This window comes from Sinocyclocheilus grahami, unplaced genomic scaffold, assembly GCF_001515645.1.
Source record: "Sinocyclocheilus grahami isolate Dianchi unplaced genomic scaffold, SAMN03320097.WGS_v1.1 scaffold262.1, whole genome shotgun sequence".
Taxonomy (NCBI): Eukaryota; Metazoa; Chordata; class Actinopteri; order Cypriniformes; family Cyprinidae; genus Sinocyclocheilus; species Sinocyclocheilus grahami.
Window position 1 is genome coordinate 1,271,743 of NW_015505441.1, and position 22,625 is coordinate 1,294,367.

Consider the following 22,625-nt stretch of genomic DNA (forward strand, 5'->3'; position numbering starts at 1 on the left):
GAATGGGGAGCAGGTGTGTTAAATTTGGTGTTATCGCTCTCACTCTCTCATACTGGTCACTGGAAGTTCAACATGGCACCTCATGGCAAATAACTCTCTGAGGATCTGAAAAAAAGAATTGTTGCACTACATAAAGATGGCGTAGGCTATAAGAAGATTGCCAAGACCCTGAAACTGAGCTGCAGCACGGTGGCCAAGACCATACAGCGGTTTAACAGGACAGGTTCCACTCAGAACAGGCCTCGTCATGGTCGACCAAAGAAGTTGAGTGCACGTGCTCAGCGTCATATTCAGAGGTTGTGTTTGGGAAATAGACGTACGAGTGCTGCCATCATTGCTGCAGAGGTTGAAGGGATGGGGGGTCAGCCTGTCAGTGCTCAGACCATATGCCGCACACTGCATCAAATTGGTCTGCATGGCTGTAGTCCCAGAAGAAAGCCTCTTCTAAAGATGATGCACAAGAAATTCCGCAAACAGTTTGCTGAAGACAAGCAGACTAAGGACATGGATTACTGGAACCATGTCCTGTGGTCTGATGAGACCAAGATAAACTTATTTGGTTCAGATGGTGTCAAGCGTGTGTGGCGGCAACCAGGTGAGGAGTACAAAGACAAGTGTGTCTTGCCTACAGTCAAGCATGGTGGTGGGAGTGTCATGGTCTGGGGCTGCATGAGTGCTGCCGGCACTGGGGAGCTACAGTTCATTGAGGCCAACATGCCAACATGTACTGTGACATACTGAAGCAGAGCATGATCCCCTCCCTTCGGAGACTGGGCCGCAGGGCAGTATTCCAACATGATAACGACCCCAAACACACCTCCAAGACGACCACATGGGGCATCCTCAAACGGAAGGTGAAGGAGCCCAAGGTCTCTAACATCCACCAGCTCCGTGATGTCGTCACACCATAATTTGCAAATAAATTCTTTAAAAATCCTACAATGTGATTTTCTGGATTTTTTTTTCTCATTTTGTCTCTCATAGTTGAGGTATACCTATGATGAAAATTACAGGCCTCTCTCATCTTTTTAAGTGGGAGAACTTGCACAATTGGTGGCTGACTAAATACTTTTTTGCCCCACTGTATGTATGTGTGTGTGTGTGTGTGTGTGTATGTATTATCCAATTATTTATTCAGATTTGTATATTTGGAAACTTTCTCTTCCTGAACAGAATGAAAAAGAGGAGACTTTAACTACAAATGTTTGGATTGAGATTGTGAGTATCTTACACGACCTCCCAAGGGCCATTGGTGTTGCAGTGTAACAGATCTTTTTTTCATATTTTGATCTACAACTGAGTAAAACAAATAATAGACTATGGAAAAATGTAGGGCTGGTACCTTTTCTTTCTGTCCATCATTTGTTGATTGGATGGAGGCCGATCTGAATGTAATATTGCAGTCAGTTGTTAGAAAGGGGCAGAGTTCAAAGGGATAGTTCACCCAAAAATGAAAATTTCATTACTCACCCTCATGTCGTTCCAAACCTGTTAGACCTTCATTCATCTTCGGAACACAAATTAAGATATTTTTGATGAAATCTGTGTGGTTTAACTGTAATTTTATGAAACTACAAGTATACTTTTTGTGCGCAAAAACAAAAATAACTTTTTCTTCTATTATTGTAATATTCAACAATTTATTCTCTCCCGGGACAGTCCTCCACCATTATGGAGAATACCACAATGCATGCGGACGCTGCTGTTGACGTAGAACACACTGTGCCTTGTTTACGAGCAGAAGAATGCATGGGCAAGCGTCGTGGTACTCTCTAGATAATGGCGGAGGACTGTCCTAGGAGAGAAGAAATCATTGAATAAAGTCATTATTTTAGTTTTCTTTGTGCACAAAAAGTATTCTCGTAGTTTAATAAAATCACAGTTAAACCACTGTTGTCACATGGATTATTTTAACAATGTCCTTACTACGTTTCTGTGCCTTGACTGTGGTAGTACCCTTGCTGTCTATGAAGGGTCAGAGAGCTTTTATCAAAAATATAAAATATCCTTAATTTGTGTTCCGAAGATGAAGAGTAATTAATGACAGAATTTTCATTTTTGGGTGAACTATCCATTTAAGTGGACATCAGCAGAGAGAAGTCTAATGTTCCACTTGAACATCAAGTTAAGATATTTTGAAGAATCATTCACAGTAAACTCAATCCATCGTGCATTTAGAGAACATTTCATGATGACTTAAAATTTGTCAAAAGTTGAGCTTTTTTACAGTTGAACTAGGTATGGCACTCTAGACATGTGCTGCTCAAGCATAAGACATGAACACACCGCCACCAGTCAGACGTCTATCTCACAAGTGTTTACATAGAAAAACAATAGAAAAGTAGCATAGCAGGATGCAAAAACTCATCTTGCATGACAGCCCCTAAGATGCTTCAAAGAAATAATGAACTTAAGTTCTCTGATTGCTTACACATTTAACTAAATCTTTTATTTCAATGTCAAATATTTAAAAAAGGGTTAATACAAGAGGTTAAAGAATAGATATGTCTATTCGTTGCTATGCTTTCTTATTCATCTGCATCATCTCTCCATATGTTCTTTTTTTTTTTTTACAATTTTCTCTCTTCAATTTTTGTTCACACAAATGTCTTCGCTAATGCGGTATTTTTTCTGCACTTCACATAGTTTCCATTTTCTGTTCTATGTCCTGCTAATTCCTGCTTTCCTTCTTTCACATTTCTGCTCTTCAGCAATGGCATGATTACCGTCTTGCGTGGAATACATCTGAGTATCACGGCATTGATCTGATCCGTGTGCCATACAACACTGTGTGGCTACCAGATATAGTTTTGGAAAACAAGTGAGTTAGCAGTACAACAGTAAATTTTCCATTTTAATCTCTCTGTTACTACAATAATGGCATAATCACCTCTTTTCCACTCTCTTTACAGCATTGATGGCAAGTTTGATGTGGCATATTACGCTAATGTGCTGATTTCGAGTGATGGCTCCATGTACTGGCTTCCCCCTGCCATCTACCGCAGTACCTGTGCTATTGAGATCACCTACTTCCCTTTCGACTGGCAAAACTGCACACTAGTCTTTAGGTTGGCACAGAGTGAGATTTGTTTAAATGCAAGTTTCATGGATTCATGGAGATTAATGACGAGGTTACACTTTACTTGAAGGGGTGTGCATAAGACTGACATGACACCTACATAATCATGACATGACACATGTCATGAATATGAAGGTTTTTTATGCATGTTTATGACAACTGTCATTAAGTGTCATTCACTCAGTTATGTAATTTTTAATGCAAAGATGACATTGTTTGAGATGTCTTTGTTATGGGCTATGGGTAGGGGTAAGGGTAGGGGTAGGGTTAGGTTAAATAATGTCATATTTGCATTAAAAATGACATAACTGAGGGAATGACACTTAATGACAGTTGTCATAAACATGCATAAAACCTCCTTCATATTCATGACATGTGGCATGTCATGATTATGAAGGTGTCATGTCAGTCTTATGCACACCCCTTCAAGTAAAGTGTTACCCAAGATTATAGATAAAAATTATATTTATTTTTATTACATTATAATATTATTATATTATAATATTTCATTAATTTTCTTTTTTAAATTTGATTGAAACTATCTTGTGTGTGTATATATATACAGTGGGTACGGAAAGTATTCAGACCCCCTTATAGCAAATGGCTGCAATATAACAATGAGTGAAAAATTTAAGGGGGTCTGAATACTTTCCGTACCCACTGTATATATATATATATATATATATATATATGTATAATTTTACATTCGCAGGTCTCAGACATACAGTGCAAAAGAAATTGATATGGTATTGGCAGAAGATGCAGATACAGGAAAGCCTATTGAGTGGGTGGACATTGACCCTGAGGCCTTCACAGGTGCCATGTTCACACACTTTACTATTTATTTTTCCACACTCGCACACGCACACACACACTTTGGGGGAATGTTTTCAGCATGGACAGATTAATTGGATTAAAAGTGCCTGTGAAGACATTTATAATATTGTAATATATTTATGCTGTTCTTTTGAACTTTCTATTTGTCAAAAAAAAAACATCTCACGGTTTCCACATAAATATTAAGCAGCACAACTGTTTTCAAAACTGATAATAATCAGAAATGTTTCTTCAGCAGCAAATCGGCATATTAAAATGATTTCTGAAGAATCATGTGACACTGAAGACTGGAGTGATGGCTGCTGAAAATTCTGCTTTATCACAGAGATAAATGACATTTCAAAATATATTAAAAAAGAAAACAGTTACCCTAAATTTTGATAATATCTCATGATATTTATGTTTTTACTGTATGTTTTATCAAATAAGTGCAGCCTTGGTTAGCACAACGGACTATCACCAACATAAACTTAAATTCTAAACAACCATAAAATTAATCAAAAACAGATACGATAGAGAGTAATGTAGTAAAATACATATAAAACTTGATGATGAAAAATTGTCTTGAATATAAAACATAACTAATCAGCACATCACATTTAATACTAGGAGGAAATTTCACATGTCTCTTTCTTCTAATGCTCGCATGGCCTCACAGAGAATGGGGAGTGGGCAATCAAGCATCGGCCTGCTCGTAAGCTGACAAACTCACGCTACTCTCCTGATGATCTGGAGTTCCAAGAGGTGTATTTCAACCTCATCATCCAGAGGAAACCACTCTTCTACATAATCAACATCATCCTTCCCTGCTCTCTCATCTCCTCTCTGGTCGTTCTGGCCTTTTTTCTACCTGCAAAAGGTGTTTGCGTGTGCATGTGCAGACATTCTGAGGTTAATGTTCAGTATGCCTTAAAATATTAAGATGCCATTCTCTTTGTCTTACAGTGTTAATACTCCCTCTGGCTGTCATTTCTCTTCTTGCACTCTGTCTTACTCTGCACACTACGTCTTTGTCTCACTCTTTCTTTCTGTTTCTTAGCTGGAGGGCAGAAGTTGACTGTGTCCATTTCGGTACTGTTGGCTCAGACTGTGTTTCTTTTCCTGATCGCTCAGAAGATCCCAGAAACCTCACTTTCTGTGCCTCTTATTGGCAAGTGAGTGTCGTCGTGTGTTAATTTTTTAACCGTCTCGCTGGTTTTAATCGAATTTCTCTTTTTCTTGGTTTTATTTTAGGTATTTAATCTTCGTCATGTGTATGACCACACTGATCGTGACCAACTGCATCATTGTCCTCAACTTCTCCCTTCGTAGTCCTAGTACACACAACATGTCACACACCATCAGACATGTGCGTTTGTGTTTTTGTCCTTTATGTATTTCCTAATTTGAAATATCATTGCATAGCTTCTGATTCTGTAGTCCTTCTTTTACTGTACTCTTATACCCATTAGATTTTCCTCGAGGTGGTCCCTCGTTTCCTTGGCATGACCTCATTTCTGGACGAGGAGGAGCCGGGAAGTGGGCCGTATGAAATGAGGGAGAGGCGGCGCAGTTCGTTTGGGCTGATGCAAAGGGCTGAAGAATATGTTTTGAAACAGCCACGCAGTGAGATGATGTTTGATAAACAGAGAGAGAGACATGGACTCATGCGCTCAATTGGTAACACAAATTCAAACATTCACTTACTGTATCTAAAGCATTCATAACATATAAGAGTATTGTGAACTACAGTGGTTGGATCAGGAGAGGTGCACAATTAAAATAATAGTTCAGTCAAAACATTTCTCACCTTCAGGCCATTTATGATGTAGATGAGTTTATTTCTTCAAATTTAGCATTATATCACTTGCTTACTAATGGATCTTCTGCAGTGAATGGGTGCCATCAGAAAGATGTTAAAATAGCTGATAAAAACATCTCAGTGATCCGCAATTAATCCACATGACTCTTGTGAAGTGAAAATGTTCACTGCGTTTTTAATAAATTCAACATTAAGATGTTTTTCATCAACTTCAACCTGTTGAATCATTTGAATCAGGAGAGAAATATGCACAGATCAAGCACCGTTTACAAGTCAAAACAGTCTAAAGCAGTTCTAAACCAATATGTTGGTGGATTTTGATGCGAAAGTCAACAGGGGATGAACTTTTCATTGCTGAAGCATTATTATGGATTATGGCCAGAAGTGGTTTATAGTTCAAATGCCTTGATGGATGCCTTAATGACAACTTTTCACTTCACAAGATGTTAACTGTTGTACTGGAGTTGTGTGGATTACTTGTGCATTATTGTGATGTTTTTATCTGCTGCTTGAACTCCCATTCTGACGGCACCCATTCACTGCAGAGGATCCATTGGTGAGCAAGTGATGTAATGCAAAATTTCTCCAAATCTGTTTGGATGAACAAACAAACTTATCTACATCTTGGATGGCCATTTTTAGCATATTTTCATTTTGGGGTGAACTATTACCTTAATAATTTTACATGCAAAATGCAAACATTCCAAAACACCTAATCTCATAATTTTTAGCATTATTTAGGCATTTAAAGTACTATTTGTTTTTTATGTTTACATTTATAATACCTGAATTTATTGTATTTTCTTAAGTGTTTGTGTATGTCTCCCTCTAGTGGATGAAATTGATGTGAGCAGTACGGCAAACCTCTACAAGAGTTTGGCAAAGACAGCACCAGAAATAAAAGAGTGTGTGGATGCCTGTAACTTCATTGCTGAATCCACTAAACAGCAAAATGACATTGGATCTGTAAGTGCAGGAGTGTCATAGCAAGATAATAACACTTTTTTTAAACATCCTCAGTGCAGTCATCTCCACCCACACACTGTTTTCCCACCTTCATCTTGTTTTTCTCATGTTATTCCTCTTTTTTTCTCAGGAGATGGAGAGTTGGGTGCTGATTGGTAAGATGATTGACAAGGTTTGTTTCTGGGCAGCCATCTTGCTATTCTCTGTTGGCACAGTGGCCATCTTCCTTATGGGTCACTACAACCAGGCACCTGATTACCCATTTCCTTGGGAGAACAAAAAGTACTTACCTGAGTAGAGAATAAGACTCTGTCCAAAAGAAAGAAGGAACTAGCAAAGAGCATGCTCTTGTCTGCTTATGTGATATAAAATAAATACAAAGACAGGTTTTATAGCTGGAGTTAGAGTACAACAAGCTGCACATGATTTGATCAGGATTGTATGACTTGTTACATGATCTTGTCTTATATTTGATATTAGGGACTATGGGTGTCCATGCATGTGTTAACAGCTTTACACACTAGTTACACTAGGGGGATTTGTGTAAACAATATTAATTAGTGAAATAATAAGGAATAAATAAACTAATGGTTTCAGCTTATTTCAGACCATGTAGTGGTTTTCTAGTTCATTGTGGCTGCATTTTGTAACACCCCAAACCAGTTTATCATCTGTTATCAAACTGTAATGTAACAGTATGCATTACAGTTGTGTGTTACATCAGCCACTTTTTATACAGTGATTGCACTGTAATATTTAATATTAGTATTATAGAGATGCATGTTCATTTTTGTTTGTTCCATGTTATCTTATGTATCTCTTTGTCGTAAAATGTTATTTTGATTTTACTTGTGCAATTTTGCATTAAATTTATTATTTACTATAAACTCTTTATATATACAAAAAATATTGTTGCCTCTTTGTAGTGAATAAATGGACTCTTAATTCACACACTGTCTTAAAATATCCTGTGCAAACGCACAAGAAACAAGTTTGATGTCTGCTTTTACGAACATTTTTAAATCCTTATTAAGCATTGTGCTTTTGTGATTTTTCTATATGCACCAAAGAAGGAAAATAAAATAACTGGCATAATCAAGGTGAAAATCTGATTCTTTTTTTTTTAGCTTGGCTACCACACTTGGTAAAGTGGTACAAAAGTTGTCACTGTCGTGGTAACTTTTCAAAGGCTCTACAGGTCCTTACAGCTACTAATGGCTTATGCACTATTTAGGGAATAATGATGGAGCTTCAGTAGCACTGATTTTACTTAACGAGCTTTCATCTAGATTTTCTTCATCGCTTTTAAAGTGGAATTATAAATTACAATGAATTTTGTAACCACTCTGACTTTTTAGTTTTGATATTAAAATATTTTACAGTGTATATTGTTCAAGCAAAAAGTGATATTTTCAATTGTACAGTGACCTACATTTCCTGTACTGTTGCGCTGCCATACCCAGAGGTTTCTGTCGGGTGTTTGCTTCCTGTGGTCCACGCTCTCTGAGTGTATCCTCTGATGTGGGTTTTATCAGTGTGTTGTTTGAGTTTTCATAAACTGTTTCAACAGTACATATCTGAGATTATCGCCTCTGAGGATTTAGTGATAAGACGCTGCTTATCAGTGCTGCAGCTTCCCGCGTCGCATCTACGCAAATTACGGTGGAGATATGGAACGTTTGCGCTAGAGACGAATGCAGGTATATTTGCGTCAATAAATCGCCCAAGAATTATAGAGCGTGTCTGTGTATGATAGTTTTGATATTAAAATATTTTACAGTGTATATTGTTCAAGCAAAAAGTGATATTTTCAATTGTACAGTGACCTACATTTCCTGTACTGTTGCGCTGAAAGTGTTAATTTCCTGCCATACCCAGAGGTTTCTGTCGGGTGTTTGCTTCCTGTGGTCCACGCTCTCTGAGTGTATCCTCTGATGTGGGTTTTATCAGTGTGTTGTTTGAGTTTTCATAAACTGTTTCAACAGTACATATCTGAGATTATCGCCTCTGAGGATTTAGTGATAAGACGCTGCTTATCAGTGCTGCAGCTTCCCGCGTCGCATCTACGCAAATTACGGTGGAGATATGGAACGTTTGCGCTAGAGACGAATGCAGGTATATTTGCGTCAATAAATCGCCCAAGAATTATAGAGCGTGTCTGTGTATGAAATATTTCCCTAGGCGGACCACTTTTTTATTTTATTTTTTACAAGCGCCAGAAATGCCAAGTAAAATTTTAATGCATATACACTTACGTATTCATTTTTCCTGCGGACCATTCTCGGGGCTTTACGGTAAATGCGGCCTCAGAAGTTTGTCTACGTTGAATGTAACCGCAAACCTACGCCTTGGGAGTTGTGATGGGGGATAAGTTATCCAGAAGTTTGAGTCTAATTGGGAAATAACAATCTAGGAAACTACAAGGTGCCAGACGAGCGCTTAATCGCGACAGTTTCCTTGGTGGTGAGTAATATATAATAAAATCTTGATTAGAAAGAGGTATTATCATGGCGCATCGGAAAATGAAACTTCACGTACATTTTTAACAGTGAAATGTAAAATGTCTTTCTCACGCTTGTCTTTACACACTGGTTGGCGCTTATTGCTATAAACATCTGTGCTGTTTTAAAGCACCTAGATTTTCCATCCGAGTCTCGTGTTAAATCGCGAGTGAAAATGTGTCCCGTAAAAACACGAGACTGGAATGTTAATGGTCTTGATGAAGACCACTGATGCATAAACACCGACTCTGTCTCAAAAACGAATGGGTTATCTATCTAGATAGCATTTGGTGCACTATAAAGTGTGTAAACGCGTGATGCGCACTAGTATTGAGACACGGCCACCCTGTTCATTCCCACGTCCTCTTGACTGTTGATGGATTATCAAGCGGACAGCCTCATCCGGGTTACCAGATAGAAGCCGGTTGGGAGAGATTTCTGAAGACGGAAAGTTTCAACAATGTGTGAACCAGGACAAGCATTTGAGTTTGATTTTTACTAGTAATACCAAAGACTATAGAATACCTTAAAGGGATTTTGGTAATACCTAATAATGAAACATAATGTAATACATACCTTTTAAAAATACACAATTCTGTAATAAACATTTCCATTCCAAGTATCACTTATTTGACATATCAGCCATGTACAAATGTAATTGTGGTTGCAGCTGTTGTTATCAGGCTAATATTGAGTTTCAGGAAATCAAAGATTATTGAGTCCTGGGTGCAGTTTCTTCTAAGTAAGTGATTTTAGCTGTGGTTTTCATATCTAGGCAATACAGTTGCTAATGTTGAAATCATCAAATGCAAACAGCTGCATTATCTCAAGAGTGAAATGCTCTGTCAAATCATTTTACTCATACAAGGTTTTATGATTTGTTTGATCTGCTATCTTGTTATAAGTTTATGATGTGTTGAATATCTCCCTCTCTTTCTTCCAGCTGTGTCTAGTGTTTCACCTGCAGCCTGGTTGCCTGGCAACAGTGGGCACAGTCAGCCAGTGCAACGCCCTCTAATACCCTCTCTCTACCCTACTGTTCGCTTCCTTAAAGGGGTCATATGATGCTTTTTTAAAGATCATTATTTTGTGTATTTGGTGTAACAGAATATGTTGACATGCTGTAATGTTCAAAAAACACATTATTTTTCAAATACTGTACATTATTGTAGGTCCTCTATGCCCCGCCTCTCTCAAACACTTCGTTTTCTACAAAGTCCCTCCTTCCGACAAGCGCAGTCTGCTCTGATTGGCCAGCTGACCCAGTGCATGTTTAATATTTGAATTTATAACACAGTCCCATTCAAAGGTTTGGGGTCAGGAATTTTTTTTTTGAAGGAAGTCTCTTATGCTCAGCACAGCTTTGTTTAACAGTATATTGAATATCGAAAATACAGTAAAAACAGTAATATTGTGAAATATTATAATTTAAAGTAGCTGTTTTCTATTTAAATATGTTTTAAAATGTAATTTATTCATCTGATGGCATAGCTGAATTTTCATCTTCAGTGTCACATGTTTCGTCAGAAATCATTCTGATTTAGTGCTCAAGAAACATTTCTTATTATTATCAATGCTGACAGTTGTGCTGCTTAATATTTTAGTGGAAACTGTGATAATTTTTTTCAGGATACTTTGATGAATAAAGTTCAATGAACAAATTTTTTTTTAAGATAAATCTTTTGTAACAATGTAAACGTCCTTACCATCACTTTTGATCAATGTAATGCATCCTAGCTTAATATAAGTATTCACATTTACATGTCTTAATTCTTTTGAAAAGTAGTGTATTTCTACATTTATATCTGAAAAATCCTAAGAAAAATATAATGACTTTAATACTTTACTTTAAACAAAACGTATTAATAGTTGAAAAGTAGGCCTGTCGCAATAATCAAAATATCGACTTATCACGCAATATATGTACATGACCTCAATCATTTTTGGTGATGCAATATATCGCCCATTATATTTACTTACAAATGAATGCCACCACGTTTTGTACATTCCACTTGTGCCTGTGTCTTTTGGAGCTTCTCGTACATAACGTGGTGTAGTCATGAGGTGCTAGTTAAAATTTTAAAAATGCTTCTACAAACAAAGTTTAATCTGCAGATATGGTCTTGTTTAGGGATCTGTGCCTTTGTGCATACAGACATCTGACTGCTAAGAAGTGATTGTGTTTTTCAGCAATAATAAAGAAGGTCAGGAAAAAAATTTGTAGATGGAAAAATCTCCATACAAGTTCTTTGTGCATTTTTCTTTTTTCTACTTGTTACTTTGCACTTTTTGTTAGAAAATGTTTATTTACTATTTATTCATGTTTTTTAAGGTTTCTAATATTTTGATACCTAATTTCCATAATCTAAATAGTCTTAAAAATTAAAAGTTTGTTGTCTTTTGGAAGTGTGAATTCCTTCTTGCATTATTATACTGTTACATTATGATTATACAGTATATTCAGTGGCATAAAATGGTCCTTAAAATGACTATATTATCGCTTATCGCAATTATTTCTGGGGCAATATACGCACAACAAAAAGTTGTTATCGTGACAGGCTTATTGAAAAGTAATACTATTGTAAATTCTGCAGTATTCTAAGGTATCTTTCTCTGCATTGGTAATTACTTACTACAGCACCATTTCACAGCCCTGTACCTGGAGGTTCCCCAACATGTTTCTCACTTATTAGGCACACCTATTTCAGGTGTTGGAGTATCTACTAATGCACTGATGAGTTGAATCAAGCCTGTTTAATTAGGGAGACATCCAAAATGTGTGGTTTTGAGGGGCCTGCAGGAACATGGTTGGAAACTATTGTACTACATGAATTAAAAAAGTTAGAACATGACTTTTACTATACACATGTATGTCAAATCTGTTGAAAGCAATCAGTTATCTATTTTATTTCTCTTTCCACTTTTTATTTGTTTTCTCTCAACTCAAGAATCATTTCCATATTTTGAACAAAAGAATGAAGAGGTAACTTGATAACAAATCATCTGTACCACAGCTGGAGTGCAGTCTTTTATTGCTAGAATGATGGACTCCTTTGTTTTGTTGTGAAAGTTGCTTTAGAAAGACAATTCAGCCCAAACACAATCTGTAATGACTCCAACAGCAACATGCGATTTAGCTTTATTGTCCTAGCTATTTTTACTTGTGCTTAAATAAATACAGATTATGTGATAATAACAACAGTGCAGACAAATCCTGCACCTGTGAAAGTAAAATACACTTACAGTAATAACAATAATCAATGGTGTTTTTTAATTATGCGTCTTTCCATACATATTATGCTATGCGGCTTAAGTTTAAAGGAACAAACAAACAGAACCAAATTAAATGAGAATAATAAACAGAAATACACAAAAGAAATACAAAAAAGTATATGAATGCAAAGAATGATGGATCTACTGTCTTCCAGTTGGAAGAAAACGTTAAGCAGATAAAATATGGTTAGATTTATCTTGCCGATACAGCTGGTATGAATGGTTTCATGAAATGTGTGCACTTTGTGTTAGAAGCCCAAATCTCTATAGCCATCTTTCTGCTACCTGTAGAATTTTTGCAATTGGCTTTACATCTGTTCTTATCAAGTGTTTTCAAACCAGTGTTGTTTATAGTTAGGTATACAAATCAAAACTTAAACTGCGTGTATCAGGACAGGTAGCTGAAAACATAACACATTCTCACCATTGATAAGGGAAGCTGTGTTAAGATTTGGTGTAAATGGAAAAGAACAAAGGTCTCAGCACAGATCCTTGCTGTACCCAGTTGTGAACAGCCTTCGCTGTTTCCACATTTAGAGAATAGTTTGTTTGCCTCTAGTTTTATCTAATATCATGCATTTCACATTTTGTAAACTATGTCAAAAAGCATAGCTAATGTTTTCCCTCTTTGTGTGCCTGGGTGTTTTTGTTTGTTGGTGTGTTTGCACAGGTGTGTCGTGGTCCAGTAGCCTTATGGCTAGTTCTGAGACAGATGCAGCAAAAAGGTGGCAAAAATGTGTGGACACTGTGCTGTGCAACCTTACTAAGGATCAACTGAAATCTATTGAAAACAACAGTGGTGAGACAAATCACCTACTCAGTATTTATTATCACAAATTTTAAACCCTCCCTATAACTTTCATGTGAGCTTGAAGACCTTGATCAGTGGGTTCATGTGTGTTTGATTTGAGCTGAAATTAGATAGGGCTTACATTTTCTTTCTTTTTTAAGTTGTTGTTCAGTGCTTGCCCCATAGCTAGGATTACCATGTAGATTATTTGCATACCTTGCTGCTGCCTGTCCCCACCTTGATGCCCACATTTATTGGAGTTGTACATTTGTTTTTAATAGTTTAGACTTTTAATATTGGCCATTTGTCAGTTGTCATGGAACAACATTAAATATAATAAAATGTTATTTATTGGTGTGAGCTAAAATTGTGATATCAGAACATGTTTTCTGATATACACAATCAACAACCCTGACAATGGTAATATGAGCAGTAAGGCAAGGTCTTAAATAGCAAAGGACAGGCATAATGAACAAAAACATTAGTTATTAGTTATTTGCTTCACAATTCACTGTTAACCTCCGGACTTCTTTTCAATCATTTATTTGTCTCTTAAGGACAAAGGATTATTTATGCCACATCCATATGTCAGTCATGCTTGTAAGAACAGGTATTCTAAGTGTGACAGTGGGTCCTTATACTTCCTTGTGAAAAGATTGCAAAAACTGTAGAATGCAGAGAGAGCAGTGACTGGTTTCACAGCTGTTTTGTCTCATTCACATGCTTCTAGAAGAATTATTTTCTTAAGCATAACGCTGTAACTGAGTGACTTTTGTGATCTTTGACCCCTGGTGATATAACATTGTTGACACTGAGGCCTGTCACAATGGCTGTTTTTCAAAACTGGGGCCAAATATAGAAACATCTATTATTCAAAATATAATTTAAACCTGAAAATAAGAGTCATTATTGTGTAAAATAAATAAGAAATAATTTAGATTCTGTAAGCTTCTAGTTCACTAATCACAGAAGCAAGTCTAAAACATCAGATGGCCAGATGTTCCTCCACTGAAGCACAAAATGCTCTTGGATCAAGACCAGCTCATTCGAGTCTAAGTCAAGACTGAGTCCACATACTCCTAAGTACATGACAAAACCAAGACCATGAAATATGGTCTTCAAGTCTGAGTCCAAGACCATATTTGCATGGTCTTGGTCTTGTTATGGACTGAGGAGCAAGTGGACTCAGCCTTGACCCGCTTCTGGTCTCTGTCTCGACTCTTAGTCATAGTCTTGACTACAGCATCGCGTTTTACCAGCACCTGTGGAGTTCATCCAGCTTGAATGCTGCTCTTATTAAATCAGAAATTCCTAATGATTTTTCAATTCAAATTTTCACTTAAACTGCTTTGCTGCAATATTTTGTATTAAATTAGACAAAAAAGTGCATAAAATCATTATGCCTTATGCTTATCTTTCATTATATCTCTCAGAGGAACGGGACTTTTTTGTGGTACATCACCTGGCAGACCTGAAAGAAGGTTGCATCTCTCCTCTCATTCATGGCACACCTATCACCTGTAAAGTGGAAAACACAGAGCGATACACCACCCGCTCTAAGGTGCGTTTGTGGGTGTGTACTTAATAATGTGTTGCGGTGCTATACCTAACAGTGTAAAAATCCTGTTTGTAGGTACATGTGTGCACTCTCTACACGATCTGTCTGACACATGGAGAGTTCACATGGATGGTAAAAAGAAAGTACAAGCACTTCCAGGAGCTCCACAGAGACCTGTACAAACACAAAATGATATTGCAGTTCTTGCCTCTGGGGAAGTGAGCGCGCACACACAGGCCCATGCAAATTCACAATGCTTCATTTGTTTGGGAGGGAGTTTTGACCTGGTGTTTTCCTTCCATTGTTCTTGTGATTTGAATTAGATTTGCCATTCAGAGACAACAGCTGGCAAGTTTGACAGAGGAAATGCCAACTTTACATGGAAGTGATAGAATCAGGAGAACGTCTAGCAAACCGGTACATACGTAATAACGCAAAGCCCACCTCCCTCTAAAAGTTGTACACCCACTGTATTGTATGTATTGTGTTATGTGTGTTTTTCAGAAATATCTGGAGGAATATTTAAACAACTTGCTAGAAAACGCTTTCTACAAGAATTATCATGGGATGGTGAGAAGCTTACATACGTATATACATATAATTACTATGCACATAATTTATAAGTATATACATCTAATTACTATGTTTTTAGCTGACATTAATATACTTTTTGTATACTTTTCTACTTATACTCTATATTGGTGGTTATCCGTCCTTCTGTATTGGTTCTACTGAATAATAATAAAAATATGTTTTATATATTATACTTTAATGACTATCAGTCCTTCAATGTTGATAATAATGATATTAATGATAATGCATATTTTTATTGTTAAAATCAATTTTTTTAGTTGTTGTGTTAAAAAGCTGTATTAAATATGTTTGGCTATTGGACAACATAAAAATAATTGTTACTGTATCACATATTATATTAGTCAGTCTGTAATGTTTGTTATGGATGTGCCTGGATGTCTCCAAAAATATTTTTTGTCAGATTTAGCTCAATTCTGGAGGCAGTTTTCTCCTCAAAGTGTATGCAATTTGGACAAACGGACAAATACTGTACAAAAATTGCAGAGGAATGTGGTTTTATGCCTGCTTATTAAAGTGTGTATTGTGCTCTCAGTTGGACTTCCTGGCAATCAGTCCACTGTCCTTCATCAAAGACCTTGGACCCAAAGGCCTGTGAGTACAGGCCTCAAGCTTTTATTATTTACTACCATACTCATATTTAATGTTGATTCATATTTAATGTAACATTCTAGTGACTCATTTTTATAATTGATTTTCTGTTGTTATTTTCTGCTGTGTATGAGCAGAGATCCTGGCGTTGTGTCGTTTGTGCTGCTGTTTGACCCTGAGCTGAAGGTGTTGGTTGGAAGTGTTTACACTGATACCAAGCATGGCGTCTGCATCGAGAACTTCAGCAGGTAAAAAATGTCTGAGTCTGAGGACCAGTATAAGGAAGTCTTCCTACTACTTGCACCAATCTGACAGACCGTTTTACAGAGACGTGTGCAGCCACAGCTGGTATGTGTGTGTTTTGTAGGAAGCTGGTGATAAAGTGCAGTAGCTACAGGCAGGCCCAGTGGTGGAGTCATGAGATTCGGAGTCTCTCTGAGCGCTGCGATTTCCTCCAGACGCATCGCTTTGAAGGCTTCGCCCCACCCAGACCGGACACTCTCACAAAGTGGTGTGTGCATTTATGTAATATGTCCTTGGATGAACTTTCGATCAATGAAAATTGATTGATTGAGTACTTTGTGTAATGGAGTGGGTGCTGAGTAAATGACTCATTGGTTGATTGACAGGTATGTTAATGGGAATGGCTATTTCTCAGACGTGGCTGATGCCCTGGAACAGGCCAAGGAGGAGATCTTCATCACTGATTGGTGGTAAGTGTACTGTCTTCCACACACACATGTACAGTACATGGCCTGAATGGGTCAGCAGCTCCATTTGTGATCATAACTGCTTCCACCATGTTCCCACAGTATTAGTTGCATCTGTTTTCCCCTCCTGTGGTCTCATGGGATAGTAACATGTCCTTTGAAACAAAGGTCATCTGGGTATTTTTGTCTACTTCCTTATTGTATCCTAATCATGTGGCATACTGCTTTTTGGATGCTCTGGCAAGTAAGTTTGTCATCGGGCCAAAAAAAAAATTCGCCACTAGATGGTGGGCCAGAACATAGTCAAAGGATCGTTTAAGAAATTAATTGATGAAAAATGCAACTAGAATAGCCTGTGACAGACTGTTACAGTGTCTTTTGTAACTGGTAGTGAGATGTTACTCTGTGTTAAATGCTGTAGGAGGACAGTCATTAACAAAAAGCCACATTTGTGTGGCGGTGTCCGGCAGAGTATGTGAGCGGAGTGGGGCGTCAACAATTTCCTCTCCGCGCTCCGAGCTCCGAGCATTTAATAATCACTCCGCTCCGGCTTCACCATTTCCTGCCCCCGCTCCACTCCGCACTCACTGATCTCAGAAACACCGCTCTGCCTTCGCTAAAGTATTTCAGTATGTTTGAAATATCACAGTTCTGAATCTGTTCATAACCTATATTAATAAATAAAATAACAGGAGAGTTTCAAAGAGGGTTATTGAAACACTAGTGTGCTAACTTTTTTCCTACCACGTGACAAGCTAAATAACATGGTTGTCAGCATTAAAAGGTATAATCGCTGCTTTTTGCAGTGCAAATTTAGTTTGTGATGAAAATAACAGTACGTTTTCGTTCTTACAGATTTCTGCTCATTTTAAATCGGATACAGAAGTAGCACTGTAAGATTACATTTGTTTGAATGCATTATTGAGAGAGCGATTGCGTGTGAATGAGTGTTGTAGTACTAAATCATGCTTTCACCTGAAAATATTCAGTATCTAGAGGGAACAAATTCCTTGAGAACTATAACTTCCCGCTCATGTCCATTGCCGTCATCATAGCTTCACATTCTTTCTGATTTGAGTGATCCTTCTCTATCGAGCTAGCTAAATATGTTTAACATGTGAATTCTTTCTAAATATGCAGTTATATTACGGGCTGTTGGCACGAATTGTACTCGTGATGGAGTGGTGGTGGAGCGCTCTTGGAGCGAGTGAAAACCACAACGCTCCGACTTTTAAAAAATCCGCTCCTCGCTCCAGTCAAAATCCCACCACTCCACTCCGCGCTCCGCTCACATACTCTGATTGTGAGTAACTGTTGCTGTCATGACAGATCTAGTTTAGAACCAGCCGCTATCAAAATAATTTGGTTGCAGGCGTGGGCCAGATATTATTACTGGCCTGTTGCCGACCACTGCTATATACTGTAAACTTCCATTCAAAATTTGGGGTCAGTAAGTTTTTTTTTTTTTTTTTTTTTTTTACAAATTAAATGGATCAAAAGTGACAATAAAGACATTTAGAATGTTACAGAAGATTTATATTTCAAATAAATGCTGTTCTTTTGAACTTTGTTCATCAAAGAAAAAAAAAAAAAGATGAATCAGCATTTCCACAAAATATTAAGCAGCACAAATGCACAAATGTTGATAATAATAGGAAAAGTTTCTTGAGCACCAAATCAGAATATTCGAATGATTTCTTTAAAGATCACGTTATCACGTTAACTGGAGTAAAATAGAAATGGTTAAATTGTAATAAAATTTCACAAAAGTAATATTGTTCGTTCCTGTATTTTTTATCAAAGTAATGCATGAAAAAGTAAAGAAAAACATTTTTAAAATCTTACTGTTCCTCGAACTTTTGTACTAGCTAACTAGACACAGTCGGATGCTGGGAATATCAAAGATGTAGTTATACAATATTTGTTGCCATTGTTTAGTATGGTGTCATATATTTAATGTGTTGAAAATATATGTGTGAGTGAAAGTGTTGTGAAGATATTTGAGTTTTTCTCTCTGCAGGCTCAGTCCAGAGGTTTTCCTTAAACGTCCAGCTACAGGAACGTACTGGCGCTTGGACAAGATTCTCAGACGCAAAGCAGTATGGGGGAAGACCCTTTTACCTTACATTAATCTGCTATACATTCAATTAATTCTCTCCCATATCTATCTTAAAAAGCACCCCATCTGTCAGACAATCATTTATAATTATTAACTATAAATAACTGTCTATAACTATAGATGTAGTTATATTGATGGCCATGAACTTTAACAACGTGACAAGCTAAATAACATGGTTGTCAGCATTAAAAGGTATAATCGCTGCTTTTTGCAGTGCAAATTTAGTTTGTGATGAAAATAACAGTACGTTTTCGTTCTTACAGATTTCTGCTCATTTTAAATCGGATACAGAAGTAGCACTGTAAGATTACATTTGTTTGAATGCATTATTGAGAGAGCGATTGCGTGTGAATGAGTGTTGTAGTACTAAATCATGCTTTCACCTGAAAATATTCAGTATCTAGAGGGAACAAATTCCTTGAGAACTATAACTTCCCGCTCATGTCCATTGCCGTCATCATAGCTTCACATTCTTTCTGATTTGAGTGATCCTTCTCTATCAAGCTAGCTAAATATGTTTAACATGTGAATTCTTTCTAAATATGCAGTTATATTACGGGCTGTTGGCACGAATTGTACTCGTGATGGAGTGGTGGTGGAGCGCTCTTGGAGCGAGTGAAAACCACAACGCTCCGACTTTTAAAAAATCCGCTCCTCGCTCCAGTCAAAATCACACCACTCCACTCCGCGCTCCGCTCACATACTCTGATTGTGAGTAACTGTTGCTGTCATGACAGATCTAGTTTAGAACCAGCCGCTATCAAAATAATTTGGTTGCAGGCGTGGGCCAGATATTATTACTGGCCTGTTGCCGACCACTGCTATATACTGTAAACTTCCATTCAAAATTTGGGGTCAGTAAGTTTTTTTTTTTTTTTTTTTTATTCAGCAAGGACAAATTAAATGGATCAAAAGTGACAATAAAGACATTTAGAATGTTACAGAAGATTTATATTTCAAATAAATGCTGTTCTTTTGAACTTTGTTCATCAAAGAAAAAAAAAAAAAGATGAATCAGCATTTCCACAAAATATTAAGCAGCACAAATGTTTTAACATTGATAATAATAGGAAAAGTTTCTTGAGCACCAAATCAGAATATTCGAATGATTTCTTTAAAGATCACGTTACACTAAAGACTGGAGTAAAATAGAAATGGTTAAATTGTAATAAAATTTCACAAAAGTAATATTGTTCGTTCCTGTATTTTTTATCAAAGTAATGCATGAAAAAGTAAAGAAAAACATTTTTAAAATCTTACTGTTCCTCGAACTTTTGTACTAGCTAACTAGACACAGTCGGATGCTGGGAATATCAAAGATGTAGTTATACAATATTTGTTGCCATTGTTTAGTATGGTGTCATATATTTAATGTGTTGAAAATATATGTGTGAGTGAAAGTGTTGTGAAGATATTTGAGTTTTTCTCTCTGCAGGCTCAGTCCAGAGGTTTTCCTTAAACGTCCAGCTACAGGAACGTACTGGCGCTTGGACAAGATTCTCAGACGCAAAGCAGTATGGGGGAAGACCCTTTTACCTTACATTAATCTGCTATACATTCAATTAATTCTCTCCCATATCTATCTTAAAAAGCACCCCATCTGTCAGACAATCATTTATAATTATTAACTATAAATAACTGTCTATAACTATAGATGTAGTTATATTGATGGCCATGAACTTTAACACGACCCTGTGTGTGTGTGATGTTTAGGAACAGGGCGTGAAGGTGTGTGTGTTGTTGTATAAGGAGTTGGAATTGGCTCTGGGTATCAGCAGTGTCTACAGCAAGAGAACACTGATGAACCTGCACCCCAATATTAAGGTCTGATGTACTACACAGTACACACACATCTGTTCTTACTGCTGTTTGTCCTCTTATCCTTCCCACTTTTGTCATTCGTCAACATCATGATAGCTGTCTCACTATGTTATGAATGACTCAGTCTGTACTTCTTTTGCCCTAGGTGATGCGTCACCCTGATCATGTTGCCTCAGTTGTGTTCCTCTGGGCCCATCATGAGAAAATGGTTGCCATCGACCAATCAGTGGCCTTTGTGGGTGGGTTGGATCTTGCGTTTGGGAGGTGGGATGACAGCGACTATAGGCTGAGTGATGTGGAACCCAGTCAGCTCGAGGCAGCCCTAGAGGTACAGTTATATCCAGTAGATATGATGGCATACTTAATTAATGTGTCTATCTCTTACTCTTTATCTTTCTGTGTTTAATTTCACTCTTATACCTTCCCTCTCTCTCTTCCTTTCTCAGTCTGATGCTGTGGATGGCTCTGCTGTTCCTCTGACAGAACCTGTGTCAGAGTGTGAGGATGAAGTGGATCTGAGCTATAATGCCCTCTTGTGGCTGGGAAAAGATTACAGCAACTTTATCAAGAGAGATTGGACACAGCTGGACCAGCCCTTTCAAGGTACACAGTCCAAAGCAGATTTACATTATTACTTACATTTTTTTAATCACCACTTGACAATCTTTTTATGAAAACAGTATTTTTAACTACAACCTAATTTGGTTATTTAGTTCTATATATTAGATGTGGAAAATGTTCCCTCTAAGTCCATAAAGGTACATAAAAACAACTCACATTGGCCATGGCTTGCTAGCTATCTTGTTGTGATTAATGCAAAGAATTTCTTACTTTTCTTGTCCTTTTTTTTTTTTTTTAAGAAAAAAAGATCTCTTGGTACACTAGATTACTAGATTATTTATGTATTATTATTAATTGTATTACACTTCATATAAACATCATATATTGCAGTGTTTTCACTACTGTAAAAAATTTTTTTTTAGATTTTGACACACGCCCACACACACACACAGAGCTGAACAGACACTGTGCTCTGTTCACACACAAAGTCTCAGTGTTGTGGAGTTGTTTGCAGTGTTCTCTCCCACTAGGATCATGTGATTCTACTGCATTCAGCTGGCAACACACAATAGCCTTCTGCTCTTGCCTCCTGCTCAGAAACAGGGTCCTAATGCGAATCAGCTAAACTAAGAAGAATGGAACAGATAAGCACAGCATTGTACTACAGCCAGAGGAAATGTTTGTCCCTACAGAATGATGAAACCTTTGCATTTGAGAATTTAAAAACTTTACATTCATCAACAAACACTGATATTGTGCAGATGAATTTCTGAAGAATATATTTAAGCATATTAAATATGTTAAACAGGGTTAACAGTACAGTGTTATTGGTAACTAAAATTATATAAACTGTTCACTTAACTTATTGATTTATTATTGATTTAATATTAAAGGGGTCATATGATGCGATTTCAATTTTTCCTTTCTCTTTGGAGTGTTACAAGCTCTTGGTGCATAAAGAAGATCTGTAAAGTTGTAAAGACTAAAGTCTCAAATCCAAAGAGATATTCTTTATAAAAGTTAAGAGTCAACCACGCCTACCTAAAACGGCTCGTTCTAACACGCCCCCACATATCTACGTCGCTATGTGGGAAGATTTACATAACGCCGCCCAAATGTTCACGCAAAGAAAGAAGGCGTAACTTTTATTCTCGCTGTAGTTTTGTTGTTGCCGCCGCCATGTCGTAAAGACGCTGTGTGCTTCGTTGTGAAAGCGAAACTACTTTGTTTGGTCTTCCAAAAGAGGACGATATTTGCTTCGTCATGCCTGGAGCTGATCCGTGATGGTTGCTGAGGAATACTACAACTTTGCTGTGGATCGCCGGATCGGCTTTCACCGTGGACGAAGCGGAGTCCAGCCCAGAGTCGTCACATGTCCTTCCGGACGCTCCTTCATCGAAATCGCCGGCCGCGCCGTTCTCAAGCCC

At 37.3% G+C, this 22,625-nt stretch overlaps 2 protein-coding genes across 2 annotated transcripts in view; both read left to right on the forward strand.

Moving 5' to 3' along the window:
* The window catches only part of chrne (cholinergic receptor, nicotinic, epsilon), an 11,524-nt gene extending 3,755 nt beyond the window's left edge, over positions 1–7,769 (forward strand). Inside the window, exons 3-12 of the mRNA XM_016290725.1 lie at positions 1,174–1,218; positions 2,712–2,821; positions 2,913–3,068; positions 3,792–3,895; positions 4,575–4,775; positions 4,956–5,070; positions 5,150–5,264; positions 5,368–5,575; positions 6,550–6,683; positions 6,814–7,769. Of these exons, the coding sequence (XP_016146211.1) occupies positions 1,174–1,218; positions 2,712–2,821; positions 2,913–3,068; positions 3,792–3,895; positions 4,575–4,775; positions 4,956–5,070; positions 5,150–5,264; positions 5,368–5,575; positions 6,550–6,683; positions 6,814–6,981 (1,356 nt within the window). The 3' untranslated portion in view covers positions 6,982–7,769. The remainder of the gene's footprint in view (positions 1–1,173; positions 1,219–2,711; positions 2,822–2,912; positions 3,069–3,791; positions 3,896–4,574; positions 4,776–4,955; positions 5,071–5,149; positions 5,265–5,367; positions 5,576–6,549; positions 6,684–6,813) is intronic.
* Positions 7,770–8,640: 871 nt separating this feature from the next.
* Positions 8,641–22,625, forward strand: part of LOC107599219 (phospholipase D2-like) — a 21,829-nt gene continuing 7,844 nt past the window's right edge. Inside the window, exons 1-13 of the mRNA XM_016290753.1 lie at positions 8,641–9,146; positions 13,128–13,256; positions 14,681–14,808; positions 14,881–15,023; positions 15,129–15,222; positions 15,310–15,375; positions 15,932–15,990; positions 16,107–16,235; positions 16,355–16,498; positions 16,617–16,700; positions 18,718–18,901; positions 20,783–20,965; positions 21,084–21,240. Of these exons, the coding sequence (XP_016146239.1) occupies positions 13,151–13,256; positions 14,681–14,808; positions 14,881–15,023; positions 15,129–15,222; positions 15,310–15,375; positions 15,932–15,990; positions 16,107–16,235; positions 16,355–16,498; positions 16,617–16,700; positions 18,718–18,901; positions 20,783–20,965; positions 21,084–21,240 (1,477 nt within the window). The 5' untranslated portion in view covers positions 8,641–9,146; positions 13,128–13,150. The remainder of the gene's footprint in view (positions 9,147–13,127; positions 13,257–14,680; positions 14,809–14,880; positions 15,024–15,128; positions 15,223–15,309; positions 15,376–15,931; positions 15,991–16,106; positions 16,236–16,354; positions 16,499–16,616; positions 16,701–18,717; positions 18,902–20,782; positions 20,966–21,083; positions 21,241–22,625) is intronic.